Source organism: Amblyomma maculatum, chromosome 4 (genome assembly GCF_055883805.1).
Source record: "Amblyomma maculatum isolate TAMU_Amacu chromosome 4, ASM5588380v1, whole genome shotgun sequence".
Taxonomy (NCBI): Eukaryota; Metazoa; Arthropoda; class Arachnida; order Ixodida; family Ixodidae; genus Amblyomma; species Amblyomma maculatum.
Window position 1 is genome coordinate 96,361,571 of NC_139347.1, and position 20,952 is coordinate 96,382,522.

General features: G+C 46.1%; 1 protein-coding gene across 1 annotated transcript; it reads right to left on the bottom strand.

Annotated features, from left to right (window-relative positions):
* Positions 1-2,522: 2,522 nt before the first annotated feature.
* On the bottom strand, positions 2,523-20,397 carry LOC146191714 (alpha-tocopherol transfer protein-like). Its single transcript, XM_084599980.1, has 5 exons — positions 20,229-20,397; positions 17,261-17,503; positions 11,227-11,420; positions 4,264-4,374; positions 2,523-2,827 (listed from the first exon to the last, which is right to left on the bottom strand). Exons 1-5 carry the CDS (start codon positions 20,380-20,382, stop codon positions 2,654-2,656), a joined length of 876 nt encoding a protein of 291 aa, XP_084456106.1. The 5' UTR covers positions 20,383-20,397; the 3' UTR covers positions 2,523-2,653.
* Positions 20,398-20,952: the final 555 nt, after the last annotated feature.

The window sequence follows — 20,952 nt, forward strand, 5'->3', positions numbered from 1 at the left end:
ATGTAGGAGAGAGGACACTTCACACTAAATTGAATGAGGTATCCCGTTTATTTTGTTTTCGGGTTCCAGGCGTCATGTTTCTTGTTAAAGCATTTCTCACTTAAACGCGCTTACTGTCAGTCCCGATCCGAAAGTACCACTCAACCAAGAAAGGCAAATTTCATTTGCCTTGGGCGCCCCGTTGTTCCGCTGCAGAAAGAAACCACAGAAGAAAGAGCGAAAGGTACCACAAAAACATTGGTGGCCATGTGCACCCAGGCCACACTAAAAGAAGCGATATTTGATGCACATCAGTCTCGCCTTCCTCAGTCCAACGCAGACTTTCTTCCTTCTATTTATGTACGACAGCGGAGGAGTGTGATGATGTGTTTGGAAGTTGTGAGGTCACCTCAGGGTTGACCGGAGTACACTCGCTGGGCTGTTAGGCTTTCGCTCATTTCGCGGGCCTGGATTTTAGAAAATAAGGAATGGCTGCTTGTCTCGTTTTGCTTAGTGCCCCAACGCCTCCTCCCCCTCCCCCCCCCCCCCCAAACATACTAACAGAATTTTGCTGTCAGTGAGTTGACAGTTGGCAACTGGCGTATCTTGACAATAAAAACTGGGCCATAGGGATGAATTCAAACAGCAGGCTGCAAGGACCACAAGTTCTACGTATATTCGTGACTCGGCAAAAGTTCATTAGTCTACATCTTGGAATACAGCGTCGTTTATGCTGAATTCCCGCTGGCCTGCTTGCTACCATTCAACTCGGAGCTCCTCACCTGTTTCAGAGCTTTGAGCGCGCACTGCCTGAGAGTGAACTTCTCTGCGTCTTGTGGCTTCGCGCAAGTCATGCGTTATTACCTGAAGCAGATGGTTTCTGAGATTGGTGAGCAGCCAGCTATGTTGGCGGTGCATCTCATATTCAACTGAATCGCTATAGAAATGCTGGGGCTGTATAGCTGGAGGAAGAAAGAGGTTGATGTGCGACCACAATATTATGTAGTACGCTTCTGGGCTGTGACATTTTGCAGCGCCCTCAGTAAAGAAAACATGGTTGTTACTTGGGTCCATTCACGAGCGCACAAATGGCACGTGCTAATGTATGCATAAGGTACTTCCTAATAGCATCTTGGTATAACGCGTGACACCTTTTTATCTCTGAGGCGGTGTCCGTACTACTATCTACTATTAAAGGTTCGGTACAGTGCCCTATCAAGTCCTGGAGCATCAATGGACAAGAAGTGGAAGCTGTGACAGATTTTCTGTTCTTGGGCGCCAAGATTACCTCGGAAGGAGACTGCAGCCATGAAATTAGGAGACGCCTGCTTCTGGGAAAGAGAGCAATGGTTAGCCTTGACCGCCTAGTAAAGAGCAGAGACATTAGTCTGCCAACCAAGATCCGTATAACCCGTGCTATGGTCTTTCCAGTTGTGATGTATGGATGCGAGAGTTGGACTGTGAAAAAGGCTGACCGCCGAAGAATTGACGCGTTTGAATTGTGGTGCTGGCGAAGACTCTTGAGAGTTCCTTGGACTGCCAGAAGATCAAATCAGTCGATATTGTCGACCATAAACCCTGACTACTCATTGGAGGGTCAAATTCTAAAGTTAAAGCTCAGCTACTTTGGTCATCTGATGAGAAGAGAGGAGTCGCTGGAGAAAGATTTGATGTTGGGAAAGGTTGAGGGTCGCCGGAGAAGGGGTAGGCAGCGAACGCGATGGTTAGATGGCATTCTCGAAGCATTGCAGATGAAGCTATGTGATGTTAAGAAGATAGTGAGAGACCGGAAAGCGTGGCGTGACATGGTCCATAGGGTCACGAAGAGTCGGACACGACTGAACGCCTGAACTGAACTGAACTGACAGTGAAATATAACTAAATTTTTTGACTTATTTAACGGTATTAATTGATTGATTGATTGATTGATTGATTGATTGATTGATTGATTGATTGATTGATTGATTGATTGATTGATTGAATGTAATAGGCGCAGTGATCCTGTAAAAAGCACATGCACCGAGCACCAGAATTTCACTTAAAAATGAAAAAGTAAGTTAACTTCTCATCGAATTCTAACGGCGGAGACTTGACTGTAATAGCTTTTGTCACTCAAAGGAACCAAGCCCTCTGTTCGGACCTTTCTGGCAGCATGTGTCAGGTGCGTTACCGTCTCGCCTGCGAAAAACCTGCACTGCACGGCTGGCCGCAGGATACGGGGGTGACACTAAAATGATTTCGAGGAAATGAACGCAAAAGCTGGACGCCTGACGAGTGGAAATTATCTCTGTCGGTTGGAGATCAGATGATGCAGACCACACCGATTCAAGCGCTTACGTTAACTCATATACAGCGGAGACTGGAAGGAGACAGTATACAGCTCATCTGACCGCAGTTGCCGCAGTCGTTTCGTCCGGTCCTTTCCGTGTGCCCGTGATAGTAGGTTTTTATTTCTTCGTATCTAGGTCGCTACGACGCGCCATTCGAAACAGCGGAATAAAAACAACGAAAATGAGTAAAGAAAAAAAAAGAATGTGGGTGCAAGAAGGACGTGGTCGAACGCCGTCTCGCCGCGATGGCTGCCAACATTAATCCGTCCGAAGCGCAGCGCAGGTCTTGGAAATTCGACCGAGACTTGGCGTTTAGGAGTTGTCTGTGCTTGCCTCTTCCTCCGTCAGGGGCAGTATCCGTACTTCATGTCCTGTACGAAGCTGTCCTCGCGGTCGTACAGGCTCTGGCAGTACTTGGTGTTGTCGAAAGCCCCGTTCACGCCACCGTACTCCTCGGGCAGGATGCTGGGCGGAAGGTACTGGTGCAACGAACTCATGTCCGAGCCGTGGATGTGTATCTGCGAACAAGTGGGGGAGTGGAACGGGGAGAAGGATGAAACTGGCACTGCGCCCACGGTGATCAGGTGTTCAGATGACTCGAATTTTTCTGACTTTTAGCGTACTTTGTAAAAACAAAAGCAACAAAAACTATTGGGCGAATATTTTAGTTGGTGCAGATGAAATCCAAAAGCACACGTCTTTTTGACTCCGCTTATGCAGTAGAGATGAGCAACTTAAGGACTTTTGTCATATCGGAACCTTTAAAGGGGATAAATATTAACGAATGTATTTGTATTATTAATAAAAAAATAAATAAATTTTATTAGTTTTAGTTATTATAATTCGAAGAACTTTTGCCTCTCTTTGGCTTCTATTAAAAATAGAATTTTATTCTAAATTCAGACCGGATTTTTTTTGGCTTCGGCGGTCCCTTTTCGGTGAAGACTTAAAGCAAAAAAAAAAATGAGATAAGGTTTCGCAGTATAGGTAAGCCAAATGGACGTTCGAAAGTATATCTCTACCGACTCACGGATTTGCTTTGTGTTTAAATGTTGAAGCCAATGAAATGCAAGCACAGCGCTACAGAGTGGCAGTGATATATGCATGGTCTTTGGAAACCACGCATGATGGACCACCATTGCGAATCTGTTGTTTTAGCAAAAGACCACTTCAGAAGGATGATTGTTCATCTAAAAGAAGTGTCTGTCCATACTTAATCCAAAACAAAGTGGCACGCCCTTTTTCGTAATTTGTTCTACACTGCCTATTTTCTACTGTTAGTTGGTGTCGTAATATCTTTTTACAAACTTTGTGTATATAGAACGTTGCTTCCAATTGTAATAAAAAGCATGCTGAAAAAAATGCAGATACAAGCTTCTGTACTCGCTTCTCACGAGACATTCCTTGGTTCGAATATACTCTGCTCCTACTCCCCTTTTTTTTTTGTTCTTCTTTAAACTGTTGATAAGCGCCTGCCAAGTTCCAACGTCATTCTAGGTCACCACGAGATACGGAACGGCGAGGCATTTTTTAACCCATGAAATAGCGATTTTGCACTAAAATGCACGTCATCCTTCATTCCATCATAGCACGGTAAAAGATCCTCAGTGGCCATAGCTAATATGTAACCCTTCACTATGACATTTCTTGTAGTCATCCGTGGGAAGCTGCTCTGACCGGCACCAACCCGCAGGAACAGCAAAGGCTGACCAAGCGGGCCTGCACGAACTCAGCAGCAAGCTGGGCCCCGTGGAGTAAGGCCTCTCCTCTAGAAGGGAACACCCAGGCTACATAGCACGAATAAATTTTTTCCTCTTCCTCCTTCTTCTCTATGTGCTGCTTGCTGAGCTTCAAATTGTATATGGTACTCTCTAACACACGTCACATGATCGTTCCACCGAACAGTATGCTCAGAAAAGAAGTAAAAGTCAATCTACACCACCGTTTCACTGACCCTGTTGATGTTTTTGGTGGTGAGGAATGGCTTGGCCAGCGAGAAGAACACGTTGAACACCGACGGCTGGTAAACCACGTGCACCGCCTTGAACCGCGCTGGAAGGCAGTCCTGTTCGATAGGCAGAAAGCAGGCACGCGAAAAATGTTCAGCAATGTACGCACAATGTACGCGCACAAAATTTTTGTAGAACTAATGATTCGGACGCTCACTAAAGCAAAAAAGAAAATAATGATAAGGAACGATGAATAATAAAATGTCTACAACAACAACAACAACAAAAGGCAATGGAAATAACGTTAGCGTTGAGACAGCGATGTGAGCAAAGTCCACATTCAATCTTCTTTAAGTGTTTACTCCCAGGACGTGATATGCGTTGAGTGCCATATTCGGTAACAATGTCATTTGTGCCTTCCCTCACTTCACCAATATTTTCCAAGTGCATTTGTAGGTTTAAGATGTGAGATTGTAATTTTTGACGACTCTCTTCTGGGTGTACTGCATTTATTTGCTCTTCCTGGACCAAAAGAAACTGCAGCCTAAATAAATAGGAAAAATAAAAACGGATGATGATGACGATGATGATGATTAAAACGCTTTATCTAAAGGAAAAATGGAGAGGGATTTAAGGGAAGGTTGGTCGCGTCCTCAGTCCGAGATTCCGTTGGTCAAGACCGCCGCGCTGGAAAGGACTGCCTCCAATCATTCCCACGTTGGCTGTGTTATAATGACTAAAGCATCATTAGCCCGGCAGGCCTGTGCCATATATGGCACAAATCTGCTCTGCCCGCAAAATTTATATTCCACTGTAAAGAATTCTGGATAAGATGGAAAAACAGAAGACTATAAATAACAAATATGTGTCTTCTGTCGACTGTCACCTGTCCTTTTTTTTCTTTTGCTAGAGCCACAATTTTTTGCGTCCACGATGAATCAACTAGTCCAAACTACTCATATGCGCCCGTCCTCGTATCATTGGCATTTGAGACTTGAGACTATGTGCTTTGTCGGCACATCTTGGTAGTCTTTTTGTTCGGAATTGCCTTCTAGTACTTCTTCCGTGAGAGGCAGGAAGTCCTTCTTTGAGATCACAGTCTGAAGTTTATGAAGATTTGTATATTGGTCTCTGGTTTGGAGTGCGAGCAGGAGATCCCCGCTGGCCAGTTTGCTTACTTTGTATCTGAGGCCTAGGATATTTGTCAAGGACTTTGACACTACAAAAGGTGAAATTATCCGGCCATGTTTACCAGTGTTTTCACTGTGGATCACATGGTACTTGGGGAAGATTTCTTGTTTTGGGGAAAAGAATTCGGCTGTTACATCGGTCCGCCTTTCTTTTTAAGGCGACCATTTGGTTTTGCTGAGGATGCCATAAAAAAAAAAGTATGCTGTTCGGCCACGGTGCCAGCCTCCCACCACGGAGCCCAACAAGGGGACGGGACAGGAAATTGCGTACAAGTCCAGCCACCGCCAGCTGTACACCATAACTATACCTAATATGGGGCAACACAGGGTAGCTACTCCACACGAGGTTAACCCTTGCCGCCGGGAAGTAAGAAAAAACCAATAATAACCAAAATAATAAAGAAGAAAGTAGAGGACAAAAGAGTTGTAGGAAAGAAGATAGGAAAGTGAAAGATGGAGGGGAGGACAGGAAGAGACGACTGCCGATTTCCCCCGGGTGGGTCAGTCCGGAGGTGCCGTCTATGGGAAGCGTGGGCCAAAGTGGTGTGTTGCCTCCGCCGAGGGGCCTTAAAGATCCAAACACTCGGCATCTGCTCAACCACCAGGATCCCCTTTTCCCAGACACGCCGATGCCACGCACGGCTAAACGTGGGTGCTCGGGATCCGTGGTGTCGCACAGTACACACAAACATCTGCTTTAACAAGTGTCCCCTGCGGAAAAAAAAAAAAAAAAAAAAATATATATATATATATATATATATATATATATATATATATATATATATATATATATATATATATATATATATATATATATATATATATATATATGTGTGTGTGTGTGTGTGTGTGTGTGTGTGAAGGAAAGAAGCCAACAGTCGGGGAGGCCAAGGAAAGCGTTGGGGATGGTACTTTTATGTCTCTTTTTTATTGTTTGCTTAGATAATCACAGAAATTAGTAATGTAATCTGTTTAGGGGAAAGATAATTAAACACAAAGTAGAAGAAAAAACAACGTGCCGATGGTGGGAACCGAACCCACGACCTCCGAATATCGCGTCCGGTGCTCTTCCAACTGAGCTACATCGGCCGCTGTCCCCCCTGCTACTTGCTTGGGTATTTATGTTGTCTGTATACGAACCTTGAGAGTGTTCACCAGCGCCACCCTCAGCCATAGCGGCGGACGTAGAACGTCCTTTGTTACCGCCAGCGTCACGTAGAACGTGATCAAGAGCGAAGGCAAAAGCTGTGCTAGAACCCTCTTACGCTACCTATGGCTTCAAGACTGCCAGAACCGAGACCCCCGTAAGCTACAAGCAGATCAATTAAGGGGAAATGAGGGTGCTGGTTATAATACATGAAGGAAAGAAGCCAACAGTCGGCGAGGCCAAGGAAAGCGTTGGGGATGGTACTTTTATGTCTTTTTTTTATTGTTTCCTTAGATAATCACAGAAATTAGTAATGTAATCTGTTTAGGGGAAAGATAATTAAACACAAAGTAGAAGAAAAAACAACGTGCCGATGGTGGGAATCGAACCCACGACCTCTGAATATCGCGTCCGGTGCTCTACCAACTGAGCTACATATAGATATATTTATTTATTCTTTTTTATTTATTTATTCAGTGATTGTGTGGGCAATACATGGTACTGCCCATGGGGCAGGACAAAAGGAGGCAATTAGTCTCCTGACGAGGTCCTGGCCCCACTGGGCGCAACAGCAGCGGGTACAAGTACAGGCAATGCACATGCAACTACATACAACAATCTTCACCGTATATGAAACAAAAACACATGAAACAAAAACACCGAGTTAAAAACTATCACCGCAGTACAAAATACGCATTCAGACACGTGCCAATAACAAAACATAAGGAAATGTAACAACAGTTATGAAACTCTGGAACAATGTAAAGGAATAGCACAATACATTTCGATTTCGCATCTACTTTAGTCATGTATTTGGGTTTCTATTGAAGTGAAAAGAGGGTTTATTCTCCGTTTGAAAGTTGGCAGACTTCTACTTGTTCTTGCGATATCAAGTGAGCCTTATATGTTATATATATTGTGAGCCTTATATATGGATATATATTGTGAGCCTTCCATGGATCTTCTCTCATTTGTACATACCATCGTCATCATCCCGCAGCGCCGGCTCCGGCACGCGCCTTGTTCGTCATCGGATTAAAACGCTAGACCAGGCATCGCTGGCCTTTCCGTCTCGACCTAGCCTTCTTTCACAATATATGTGTGTGTGTGTGTGTGTGTGTGTGTGTGTGTGTGTGTGTGTGTGTGTGTGTGTGTGTGTGTGTGTGTGTGTGTGTGTGTGTGTGTGTGTGTGTGTGTGTGTGTGCGTGTGTGTGTGCGTGTGTGTGCGTGTGTGTGCGTGTGTGTGCGTGTGTGTGTGCGTGTGTGTGCGTGTGTGTGCGTGTGTGTGCGCGTGTGTGTGTGTGCGTGTGTGTGTGTGTGTGCGTGTGTGTGCGTGTGTGTGTGTGTGTGTGTGTGTGTGTGTGTGTGTGTGTGTGTGTGTGTGTGTGTGTGTGTGTGTGTGTGTGTGTGTGTGTGTGTGTGTGTGTGTGTGTGTGTGTGTGTGTGTGTGTGTGTGTGTGTGTGTGTGTGTGTGTGTGTGTGTGTGTGTGTGTGTGTGTGGAGTGATCTTGTATACAGTGTGGTTTCTGGTGGCTGCATGTTAATTAATATGTGCGAGATAATTAGACATAAAAAATAATAAACTATACTCGTTAAGCGCGCACCAAAGTGCATATAGACCTCCTTCATGTTTGCAAACAAACAAGATGATCGAGGTGGCGCTGCTATCGTCAGCGATCCCACGGTAGGCAAAAAGCACGACCGCGGCCGCGGCACTGTGGCCAAGCTTGTTAAGGCCGTGTTATTGTGATTTGTAGGCGCCTTCTTGGCAGACGAAATGACCATGTGCTAATATCCGTGAGCCTCGGCGACGAGGACAGAAGTGATACATTGAAAAACTCTACCTACACGGCGTGCAGCGTACGGACCCGCACGCCGTACCGATGGGAATTAGGTTCAAGGCGCACAAGAGAAGCGTTGCTGCCGCCAGGAAAAATGAGCGAAGTTGACATCTATTTGCTGTTTTCTCCGAGAAAATTAAGCGCGGAACGCATAGAGAATTACAAAGCTTCGGATGCTTACAACTACTTTGAGTCGAGTAAGCTGACGGTGATTTTTTTCGCTCATATATAGCGCCGCAAACCGCGTACAATGTAGTCCGCTCAAAGCATCATTGCGTTATCGGATGATTCTTCACACCGAGCGGCAAATTAGTTAATCACGCTGTTAGCTTCCATTACAATTACGAGCGGCAGCGGCCAATGTGGTTACGTGGGTTCCAGCAAAAACGTCCCAGGAAAAAGTGGTCCCGGAAAAAAATGGCCTCGGATAAAATGTCCCCAAATAGATGCAATTAAACGTACTACAAAGTCGAGCTTTCGCCTTGGCCGGTGCTTGATTTATTAGCGATAAATTTCGCTCATTGTAATCAACTTTTACTGTTTTTATCTGCCATCTGTGTTTATGGTTTTAGCTTGAACAGTATTTATATTTTGAACCCCGCCGTTTTTTTTTTGTTTTTTTTTTCACGTCCTGTCGTTCTTTTACTAAAGGCCTATACTGAGTTTCCTCGAGTCTAGCCGCAGTAATGTAGGCTACGGTGCTTCTTTCTACCCGTCCGCTTGAAATTTGCAAAACATGGTACTGATGCTGTGCATTCGCAAAAAAAGAAAGAAAAAAAAAGAAGAAAACCATTATGGCATCGAAATTTGTGCGGTGGAGGACAAGCACGGCTCTCGAATGTGTAATATTAGCCGGGTGATTAGACCTATATTAAAGAGCGATATTTCCCAGCTTGGAAACTGGAAACTATGCACCGCATAATACTTGCTGGATATTATGTAGTGGTGGGGCCTTTTTTTTTTTTTTTTTTAGATATGCTTTCATGCTAAGTCTTCTCCAGTTTCTGTAAGCGCGTAAAGCACCCAGAGGACCCAGTACCTAAATAATGGTTACATCTATTCTAAAAAAAAAAAAAAAAAGGCGTCATAAGATGTTTAATTTTTCGCGAAGTGAGTTCCGGGCAGATTTCAGTCAATTTCTTCGATGACATTTTTTCCTAGGGGCCGCTTCCTGAGGGGACCTTTCTGGACGTTTTTACCGGGACCATATAGTCCAGGGGCCTTTGTTTCGTGGCTGTATCTTCTGGGGACCTCTTTTCAGGGGCCGTTTTTACCTTCACCCGTGGTTCCGTAGTTAGGGTGGCCCAGTTCGGTCTCGCCACTGTGGCCGCGGTAATGTAGGATAAACGCCCACAACTCTCATTCACAATCAGCCGCTGTGAATACAAATAAAAGCGCTCGGCATAAATAAAAAAATGCAGCTCCGATCCAAATCACTAGCTGTTAACGTGAAGTGGGAGTTTTCATCTGGAAGTAATTAAAATAATTTGACATAAACGTGGCGAAGGTTAGCCACAACATATATATCACAGATCGAGGAGTGCAACACAGATCTTTCGAGCAGCTCACTGCGCATACAGACAATTACCAAAGTGAAAAAACGGGCATGAGGAACAGTTCACATAGTTTAACATCTATGCATGCTCCAACAAAGAAACAGGCCTACGCAATACAATATATATATGACTGCCTCGTCTATGTATGTTACCAGCGCACCCGTGCCCGCACACCAAGATCCCATCACGCGTCGTAAAAAGGCCAAACTCGAGTGATTCGCGACCTTTGATCCGGTAGACCGCTCTGGCGTAAAGGTGAATAAGCTCCAGCTTAGCCGTAACGAAGTGTTTGCCGCATATTCGATGAGCAGGCGTCGGTATTCAGCCTTGGCGCTTCACCGCGGCGGCCCACAACTGTTTACGGCGACTATTGTCGGCAAGAAGCCTTTGCAAGCTTACTAAACTTCCTCTTGTGTGCCTTTCAGCACATGTCATAGTGAAGCGATTAGTCGGCATGGTGCTCTGCATTTTCCGGCAGCAGCAAGCCATCGCACAATCACGGGAGGCAAGGCGACTGAAGCGTTGTTTTGCCTACCAGGCGAAAGTCACTAACGACGACAGCGCCACCGCATTTTCGTGACGTAGCCGGAGTGAAGGAGGTCTATACGAGAACGAACATCCGCAAGGGGTAGTAGCTGGAAAACGGGACTCACTGACGCTGTCACATTCATACTACTAAAGGCAGAGCTTAAGTGTCCCCGCATTCCTGAAATGAGTGGCTGTGTAGGCATGCCCCTGCAATCTGCGCCCAACAGTTCTTCGCACCATATGTATTTTACTTGCAAAATTGGCCCTTGGGGGCTACAAATGTCTTAAATCTCTCTCTCTCTCTCTGGTATTATTAGTTTTAAAATCTCCGTCTTAGACAACAACGGTCTCTGTGACTGGATTGTGGTGTCCTATTGATGCAGGTCAGATTCTATTTGTGCTCAGTGTCCTTTTATAAGCAACGGAATCAGTTAGGTTCTGCACACTTGTTGCCCTTAGTCGCGGAACTGACTTTGCGAAGTTATGATAAACTGCAATGCTTTTCCTTGATTACCTTCCGCTACACTTGATAATAACTGCAGTCCACCTGTGTTTTTTTTTTCTTTAAAACAACTTCATTTCCTAGTTGCATCTTCAAAAGAAAATGACAGGCAGCGAGGTAAACAGTCCACATTTACACGTATGCACGTTATTCGTTTGTAGAGCGTTTCGGAGATCTTGCTTATGTCTGGCTGCGTGTACTCGCCTGCAGCAGGTCGATGGTTTTCCGGACCTGCGAGATGGGGAACGCGAGCAGGTGCTGGAGCCCCCAGCCGCGGCAGTCTAGGATGCAGACCAGCCCGTTGACCTGCACTGCCGGGTCCAGGCAGATGTCCTCCAGGCAGAGCATGTTGGCCTTGCGCAACTGGTAGTAGTCATACTCGCACGGCTTCCAGCATCCTGCATTCGAGGAGAAGCAGCGGTGAATCAAGACGGTGCATAAACTATTGCCATATTTTAGGAGACCTGTTGCTTCCGGCACGAGGCACTGATCATAACCTTCCAAATTTGTAGCCACAAAAATACTCTGCTTCTTTTGTAGCGAGAGTTGCATTGGCCAGTCTCGCCATTTCGCCGTGCCTGTCTGAAGAGCGAAGAAGAAAAGAAAAAGAAAAGAAGATGAAGAAAAAGAGAAGAAGGGGAAGAAAAAATAAGATAAATAAAAGGAAGAATAAGAAGAAAAAAAAAGAGAAAAGAGTGAAGAACAAGAAGAAGAAGGAAAAGAAGAAGAGAAAGAAGAAGAAAAGAAAGGAAAAGAAAAGGAAGAAGAAGACAGATAACTCGGTAGTTGGTAGAGGCGAATGACAAAAGCGAGTTGCTATGGCAGGAGGTTCGTTCGAACATTGGGACGGCGGTGTGCCCCGGAGTTCCACATAGAGACGATGTCATACACCCGAATGGCGACGAGAGGCAAGGGGTGTTCATACGTGAAGTGATTCCCTTGTGGTATAAATAACGCTGAAACAATGGATTAAGCTACTATGTGCAAAAGCCATATCTCCACATTCAAACCGAATCTAAGCGTAGACATGCAGATTGCTCTCGCGTAATTCCAGGTTTAACCACAAGCTAAACCACAGCTTCTTTTTCTACTACATCTTGTTATTCCTCACTGCAATCTTGGTTACAAATTTGTCTTCACCCATCCGCCTACCACATCTTAATTCATGTGAAGTCGCGTGGTTGTTCCAGTGCACGTTGAAAAAAAAAAAAGACTATTTGATCGACTGAGTGATCGAGAGATTGATTGAACTATTGGTTCTACATTATTTGAAATGCTTCTACAAGACTAATCCTTTCATTCGGGCAAAATGGCGTCGTGTCAGGTGACCTAACATCTTACTTTACTAACCTTGATGAGTGAAAGGTCTTAGCCGCGTCGCATAGCTGATTGAGTACATATTGTCACGCTACTGACGATGATGAAGGATTGTATTGTGATGGTGTGGCAGAAGGAAGAAGCGTTGGTTTCTGGGGGTTACTAGGCTTCATCTTGTCCCGCTGCCTCAGCACTGTAAATAAACACCCCTTTCGTATTACACCGTAACAAGTTGGTGGAGGTGCTGGGTTCGAGCTGCGCGATACGAGCAGACACCGAGCTGCACGGTACCTGTACCCCGTGACGGTGCGTTCAGAGGAAAGCCACGCAATAGCACTCTTGAAACTCCTCCGAGAAAAAAAATAATCAAAACAGCCGCTCGTCGATTCCGCATTCGATAACTTCTTTTGCGCTTCGCCCAGCTATTCGGAAGCGAGCGCGTGCTGTAACGGAACAGGCTCCGCTAGTTTTCTCCGCCTGGTGGTTCGCGGAAGTGGCGGGCGGTACTGTGGCAGTGCTGAGCGGTGCATTCAGTCGCGCTTCCGCCGAGCATCTGTCTCCCCGCCCCACGACGGCTGTGCATGCGGTAACGGGAAGGGGACGCGTGGCGGAGCTGGCGATAACGGACGCGATTGCTTCGAACGTCCTCCTCCTCTTCCCTGCTCGCACGTAACAGTTACATCCCGGTGGGCGAGTTTTCCTTTCCTCTCTCCCTCTCTAACAACAAACAAACCGTGGCGCCGGTTTGAATACGCCCGATTATCCGGTGACTGCACTTCCCCCTGTCTGCAGGCTTGCTTGCTTTGAGCAACGTTTTCGACTGCGGAAATGAAGTTGTGCTACTGTCGAGCCATAAAGCCGGTCGTGGATACGTATAACGAGCGAAGGGGCGCGCTGTGGATCGTATGACTGGAGTCCTAATATCTGAAGCCGTAGAAAGGTCGTGCGGCTGGGAAAAAATGCGAAGATTGCGTGTGTGGAAAGTGAAAGAAAAAAAAATGCATATTGAAAAGAAACTTTAAAAATCGCCACCACTGTCACGAAGCAGAAATGACAGTAAGAAGCACCAATTAGTAGCTATGAAGTATTAATAGAATTTAATTTAACAAGGTGCGATTTCCAACCTCGTGATATAGTTGTGCCACTGCATGTATCCTGAGCGCCTTTATCGAAATACTCCTTATAACGAATGTATTGGTTGACGGGATCGCTTCACAACTTCGCTCGTACCCCGCCGCGGTGGTGCAGTGGTTAGGGCACTCGAATGCTGTGACCAAGGATGCGGAATCGAAAGTCAAGGCGCCCGTGTGTTGTGCGATGTCAGAACCCCAGGTGATCGAAATTTCCGGAGTCCTCCACTGCGACGCCTCTCATAGCCAAACTTTGGGACGTTAAACTCCATAAACCAAATCAAACTTCGCTTCTAACCACTGCGGCAAGAGTAGACGCGATAAACACCGCCTTTCATTCCAGACATTTTAGGCATTGACTGGAACAGAGTTTGGCGGAACGTAAAAATTAGGACTACGATTAAAGGGCAACTCCAAAGGTTTTTCGACATTCGCATATGCTGGTAAAAATCTTACTGTAGTTTTTATTCTGCGCCCTGGCGTATTCTAGCAAATTTGAATGCCGTCCGGTAATTAATTCGCGCGCAACTCGATTTTAAAACGTTCGCTTTTCGTAGCCTCACTTCTGACGATTTCTGCAGGAAACACTGCGTTTGTGACGTCATAATCATTATAACAGCGTTTCTGCATGCCCACTGTATTCGCGTGATCATGATATTTTGTTCTGTGTTAGTTAGTTAGTTAGTTAGTTAGTTAGTTAGTTAGTTAGTTAGTTAGTTAGTTAGTTAGTTAGTTAGTTAGTTAGTTAGTTAGTTAGTTAGTTAGTTAGTTAGTTAGTTAGTTAGTTAGTTAGTTAGTTAGTTAGTTAGTTAGTTAGTTAGTTAGTTAGTTAGTTAGTTAGTTAGTTAGTTAGTTAGTTAGTTAGTTAGTTAGTTAGTTAGTTAGTTAGTTAGTTAGTTAGTTAGTTAGTTAGTTAGTTAGTTAGTACTGCTTGTGACATCACCGTTTCGTCATCTGGAACGTCGTTCCTGGCCATGAAACCAGTCTCGGTTTCGATTTCCGGTTCTTTCGTTTCAAAGACAGTTCTGCTTAAAAGAGGTAGGCTAAGGCCGGGTGAGAAAGAAGCGATGTCTCTCTCACCACTGCTGTGTAGGAAAGCATATTTTTTGTCTCACTTCGCACAGATATTAGCCATACAGCTCTTCACGGTCGGTTGGCTTTGAAACAGCACAAAAACCAGGTAAGCGTCGTCTCCGTCACGACCACAACCATTTTCGTTCGAGCATGCGCTTCATTTCTTTGTCCTTCCCCAGCGGACGTGGCTCAAATCTACAACGTGATATTTCAATCGCGTTTCTTTTCCCCAAAAATTTATCCCCAAGCGTAATTTATTGAGATGAAACCGCACGTTATTTTCTGCATTATCTGTGCGGGCCACGTACGGTGGCCGCGTTTCGGTGGAAGAGAGACGCTAAAGTCGCCCCTACGCTGTACGATGTCGGTGACTCGGCGCACGCTGAAAATCCCCAGGTTATTCTGGAGCCCTGCTACGACACCCCTTTATGCGTTTCTGCCGCTCCCAACTTCCTCCATTATCTCATGGCGCGGTTGTTCTTTGCGAGGTAATAAGACAGTTACTGCGCCCTTCCATTTCAGAAAAAAAAAAAAAAAAAAAAAAAAAACATTGTCTCAGCTCAAAAACGCAAATTTGGATCGGCACCGCCCTTCCTAATAAATGGGAGCTAGAGTGGAAAACGTTACATGGCGAGGAACAAAGCGCGACAGGAGAGGACGGAATGCAGGCAGAGGAGGAGAGGAGCGGCGACCGGGCAGAGCTTCGTGCATGCCAACCGGAAGCGGTCAGTCGATCGGATGCGAGAAACCAGGTCCTCCTCGTTCTTCGTTCTCCTTTTTATTTTCAACGCCGCTCGGTCAGAGTGGCCTCCTTGTCCGCCGGAGAAAAGAGAAGCCGGCCGCCGTTATGGCGCCGACTCGGAGCAGGGCAGCTCTCGTGACACGGCCCCGTTTGAAAGCTAACGGCGCCTCTCCTTTTCACGACGCGCCCTTGTTTCTTTTTTGCTGGCCTTCTCCTTTCCTTTTCACTCTCTTTGATCTCTCGCTCCTACCGTCCTCCGTGCACTGAGCTTCGCGAAAATGGGATGGGGGAAACGCCAGCGGAGAAAGAGATTTCATGCAGTTTCCAAGACCTAAGCGGATCCACTCGCTTCGGGAGCATGGCTCGCGAATTGGATGCGGAAGGAAATCTAGGACACCATTAGAACCACTACGTTCTTTTACAAACAAAGCGACACGCAGGGTGCTCTAGCTTTCCCTCACTCCGTTCGTTCTGCTATCCCAAGTCAATTAAAGAACACCGTATAGTTCAGTTGATGATCGACCATTCCCATCACCAATAGTAAGCTATAGCGAATGCGTAGAATGCTGTTTACGAAGTCATCGCGCATAAAATATTTCGTTTGATGGAAAATGATGCAGACACGTCACATTAATGAGGTTACCTACCCCCAATGTGCATCACTGAAATATTCACGTTTCCGAAAAGACCTAGTTTTTCGTCGATGCAGTGAAAGTTGGCGCTGTCCTGGCAGCAGTCACGAATAGATCTGACAGCCTGATCTTTCTTCACGAATGCGAGAAAGCCCTCACTATCGCAAGCCTTTATACTAAGCTGTAAACGGAAAGGGGGTGTAGCCGCTTCTTCCAACACACCTGAATCATAGAGCAAAGCTGGTATTGACCGTTAAAAAAAAAGCTACTTATGAATTATACCAGGACTATGCACTCATGCCAAAACGGTCCCCCTGACTTTTGTTCCATTTTTCATGGGGATTAGTACATTTTTTTGTTTACTCTTTTATCCCCAAGTTATGTTTCGGTTGCACGTGTCAGCATCAAAATGCATGTGTGACTGAAAAGCTATATGAATAATGCATTTTGTGTGGCATTTGTGTGCTTACTCTCGCCTTGTACGAGGGGGCTGTGGATTCAAGCCGAGCTGCGTTTATAATTTTTTATAGTAAATTTTACCAACAGTCTCCCCCGTCTCTGATGGAAAATAAACTATTTATTTATTATAAGCCTGCACACTTTCTCAGACATGGTTGTTTTACAGGGCTAGTTTGGAAATGGTACCTAGTCTGGTTCAGCGCGTAACATTTTCCCTGGTTCAAAATTTCTCCACATTAGTTATAACGTGCCCCCTTCCCAAATGATCAAGTTTCCGCCAACGACGTAAGCAGCTAGACTGTCTAAAACGAAACATTTTCGCTGTTGTGCTCAAGAGGAGGCAATGTGCAATACCTTCAAAATGCCGTTTACCAGAAATGCCAATGTTCGCTGCAGACCTGTACACTTTCTCTACAGGATATCAATCTAACGGAAGTGGCCCAAGGGAGCGTTGCGGCATCGACGCATCATCTTATCCTAGTGGCAAGGAACCTCGCTTTATTGTGCATCGCTGCAACCCAGCATACTCCGCAACGCATTGATAAATCTCAATAGGTGACGAACTGATTGACTGATGAACTGATTGAATGATTGATTGCCAATTGATTTATTAGCCTATTAAGTGGATGATGAGACCGTTGATTGATTGATTGAATGATTGATTGATTGATTGATTGATTGATTGATTGATTGATTGATTGATTGATTGATTGATTGATTGATTGATTGATTGATTGATTGATTGAGTGAGTGAGTGAGTGAGTGAGTGAGTGAGTGAGTGAGTGAGTGAGTGAGTGAGTGAGTGAGTGAGTGAGTGAGTGAGTGAGTGAGTGAGTGAGTGAGTGAGTGAGTGAGTGAGTGAGTGAGTGAGTGAGTCAACGTACCTATCCTGAGGACGAAGATGGGCCTCCCGTCGGGGTCCCTGTGCGGCAAGCGCATCTGTCCATTGGCCTGGTACACGTGGCGAAGCTTGGAGGGCCGTAGTCCCTGGAATATCTCGGGCGACTCCCGCCGGTGACGGTAGTAGTTCCGGATGGTGCGGAAGGCCACCTCCACCTTGAACTTCTTGGTGCGCAGGAAGCGCAGCAGGAACTCGTCGTCCATGCGAGAGTGCAGGCTGGGCTCACCTGCGAACCAAAGCGTACCGGCCACGGTCATAACAGAATATATACCGGCCGGTGCTGCGCAGTGAGCAGAAATCTTTCCTACAAAGACGTTACCAAGCACGGTTGCCGCGCCAATTTCATTTATTTTAGGTCTGTCTCGAATGGGTGAGACATTAAAGTTGCAGAAGAAAACTACCGATTAAAGGCAGGCAAGAACGTCTTTTCTCTCATATTGGGGATTGGTCGCTGATTGAACGCGAGTAAGCGTTCCCTGTCACATTGCTTCACGCCTACGTATACGATCTAACAAAACAGTGGCTGTATGAAGAGCTCAGATTGATGCGGCCAAGGCAGGTACGAGTGGGCTATTATTTACTGGCTATTTTAGGTCCCATGTTTTGCGTTACGGATGCTCTGAGCCAGATGGGTACTAGACTTTTCACAAAGAGTATACTTCCACCGTACGCCACAGACATCAGGTACTGCTTTATGCATATACCCGCTATAGCTATGTATTCGATTCATGAGCGCTTCTGTGACCTCACCTTCCGTTTAATCCTTACTTTCCTTCGCCTCTCTTCTCCTATAGTGCAGGGTAAACGAAGAAAGAAACATAAGTATTGTGTGCTTGCTTGCCCCTCCTGTTTTACTGAGTTTGCAGTTTAGTTATCTTCGGATATTTGGTGAATGAAGCCTTTAACACTATCACGTTAAAAAATATAGGGAGCTTTAGAACAAGGGGACCCTACTGGTCAGGGGAATAAGGTAACTGCTGATTGGCAACGCGCATGCGTTGAATGCTGAGATGAATGGGCGATAAGGGGCGGCAAACACTTTGAGCATGCGCACTCGCGCCCCGCTATTACCCTATTCCCCTAATCAACTTCCATATATCCTGCCAACTTGGTCATGTCACGTGACCTCGTGATGTCACACAAGCCGCCGGGCATCAGTCCTGGCCATGTCATCTGACAACCTGCGCCAGAGGCATGCGCGCAACTTTTCGCTCACAACACCGACTCCGGATTTCCTGCAGAATGGGACCCTCAACGGGATCGCCTTAAAAGCGACGGCGAAATAAAAATCACAGACGCAGCTGGAAGGCGATCGATTTTGAGGCAAAATGTACTGCCAGTGCAGCTAACGCGGATATCAGGCATAACAGAATATGATCACTGGTGCACGTTTAGCGCGATAGGGTCAAAGGATGCGTTCTCAGTAAGAAAATCTGGCCTGGGCTTCGGCTATAGTGTTGCGACGTCAGCAGTGCTGTTGTGAGCAAAAATCCCGAGTAGTCTCTGGCAGGTCGTAGTTGCAGGTGCCATGACAGGACGCTGATTGGTCTTTGGGTTGTGTGATGTAATGAGACCACATAACACGGCTAAGTTGGTGGGAGCGGCCGATTCGGGTCGCTCCTTTGAGAGGGCGAATTGAACGCGGGACCCCTGGATTCATTGTCATACACCCTTTCCTTTGGACACACAGGCACACACGTACGACGCTAAGACGGGTCTTAATAGCTACGTGTAGTAGTCGTTCACCTAATAGAGAAGCCTACGACTGTATGCTAATGAGTACGTGTGAGAAAACAGACGTAGAAATTAAAGGGTTAGTGATAATTTAAGCGGCTAGTAGAGTCCATGTGCAAGAATGAGGATCCGAAAACGACAAACGCTGAGAGGAGCTATTAAAACTGTCGCTTCATGCGCATATACTGGCTTTCCTAAGTGCCTGCAAAGTTGTTTGGCTAACTTTTCGCAGGCTGCAGCAATACCAGGAAACTGTTGGCTTTCGATTTACAGCAAGAAAGTCATAGATTGCAGACACAAACGAAAAGAACGCCCATTGCAGGCTACGTGAAGGAAACATATGAAGCAACGAACACTTCAAAAAACAACTGCAGTCATAGCTGGAACTTAGGTAGCAACAATATGCATTAAAAGGGCAGAATAAGGGCGCGCTAACGCTAAGGAAGTTTGCCCACGACTTAACATGTTCAATATTATTTCTCCAAACTTGGACACGTCACCCTCCATTCATTCTCACATAGCTGCGTCAGCCACAAGCAATCCCGATTAAAGAATTCCACAGATGCACTTAAGCCTTCTTAGGTGAAGTAATGCAAAAGCACTGCGAGATCTGTAACGCCGCCTGATGGATTCGCCCGACACTATGCTAGTGAACTTCGGCCGCACTCGACCAGATGACGTGTACATGACGTGTTTACCTTGGTTAAATGAAGGAGCGGCGCACATGGAAATTCATGAAGTCGACGATATTCACTACACAGCATGAGAGTGTGTTGCAGGTATGCGCGAGGCATGATTAAAAATTATTTTAGTTCTCTCGTGGCTGTGCCAAGGAAGGTGATCTGTTCGTTCTGGCACTGGCTCAAAACACAGTCGCGGCAATGTTCTTTTTTTTCTCTCTCTATTGACAGCTCGTGGGCGCACGCTTTGTCCACAGTTCTTGTCCACTATTGATGACGCAAGAAATGCTTCCCAATTAAAAGACCGGAGCGCTTTGTACAGACGTTATTCGTTCTTACTTTTTGTGGCTACAATCTGCCCTCCCCTCCTTGTCACTGCACAGATATTTGAAGGCCATAGATAAGCGCATGCGTTAAGTGGGGTTATGGCGTAAGTAGAGACATGATGCATGACTTAAGTTGAGCTTATGACGCCAACACAAGCCTCATTGTAAAAGTTGAAGCAAGCGCATGAAAGATGGCCGCGGGCGCGCTCACCCTGCAATAGGTTGCGCAGCTTGACGAGGCAGAGCTCCCTCTTGCGCGCATCTTCTCCGAGTTCCTCGGCTGCCATCTTCTGGAGCTCCTCGGGCAGCGCGCCGCCGAGGCCGCCATCTTGGTTGGAGGGCGCCAGGATGCGAGTGGCTGCCATGCGGACGCGCTGCCTCGGCTGCTGCGCAAAATTACACGCATGCATCACACTCGGTCTACACTGTGTGCGAGGAGCTGTGGGTTGTCAGCGGCACAGGCGTGAAAGGCCTGCTTCATGATTCAATTTATTTCCCACGAGTACAGAAGGCAAGAAAAACGCTGCAAATAAAAGAATTCAATGCTTCAGCTGCAACTCCTGAAAATCTGAATTGACACCGATTGGACATGGCAGCTTTTGTTCCCTTGTTATATTTATGGTCCTCTTGGTGGGTTGACTACACAGCGAATAAATAAAATCTAGACATTACCGAGTAAAATTTCAGGCTCGGTTTGGTTTATAGGGGTTGAATCGTCCCAAACCGACTTAGGTTATGAGAGACGCCGTAGTGGCGGACTCCGGAATTTTCGACCACCTGGGGTTCTTTAACATGCACTGACATCGCACAGCACACGGGCGCCTTGCTTTTGGCCTCCATCGAAAAGCGGCTGCCGTAGCCGTGGTTCGATCCCGCATCCTAGGGCACAGAAGCCGAGCGCCCTAACCACTGCACCACCACGACGGGCAAATAGA

Bases quoted from the DNA above. Each gene is read 5' to 3' on its own strand.
- LOC146191714 (XM_084599980.1), bottom strand. From the start codon at position 20,382: ATGGCAGCCACTCGCATCCTGGCGCCCTCCAACCAAGATGGCGGCCTC. The intron at 11,421-17,260 runs GTACGTTGACTC...CCTCGAATGCAG, and splicing joins CATCTTCGTCCTCAGGATAG to GATGCTGGAAGCCGTGCGAG. The intron at 2,828-4,263 runs GTCAGTGAAACG...ACTTGTTCGCAG, and splicing joins CCACCAAAAACATCAACAGG to ATACACATCCACGGCTCGGA.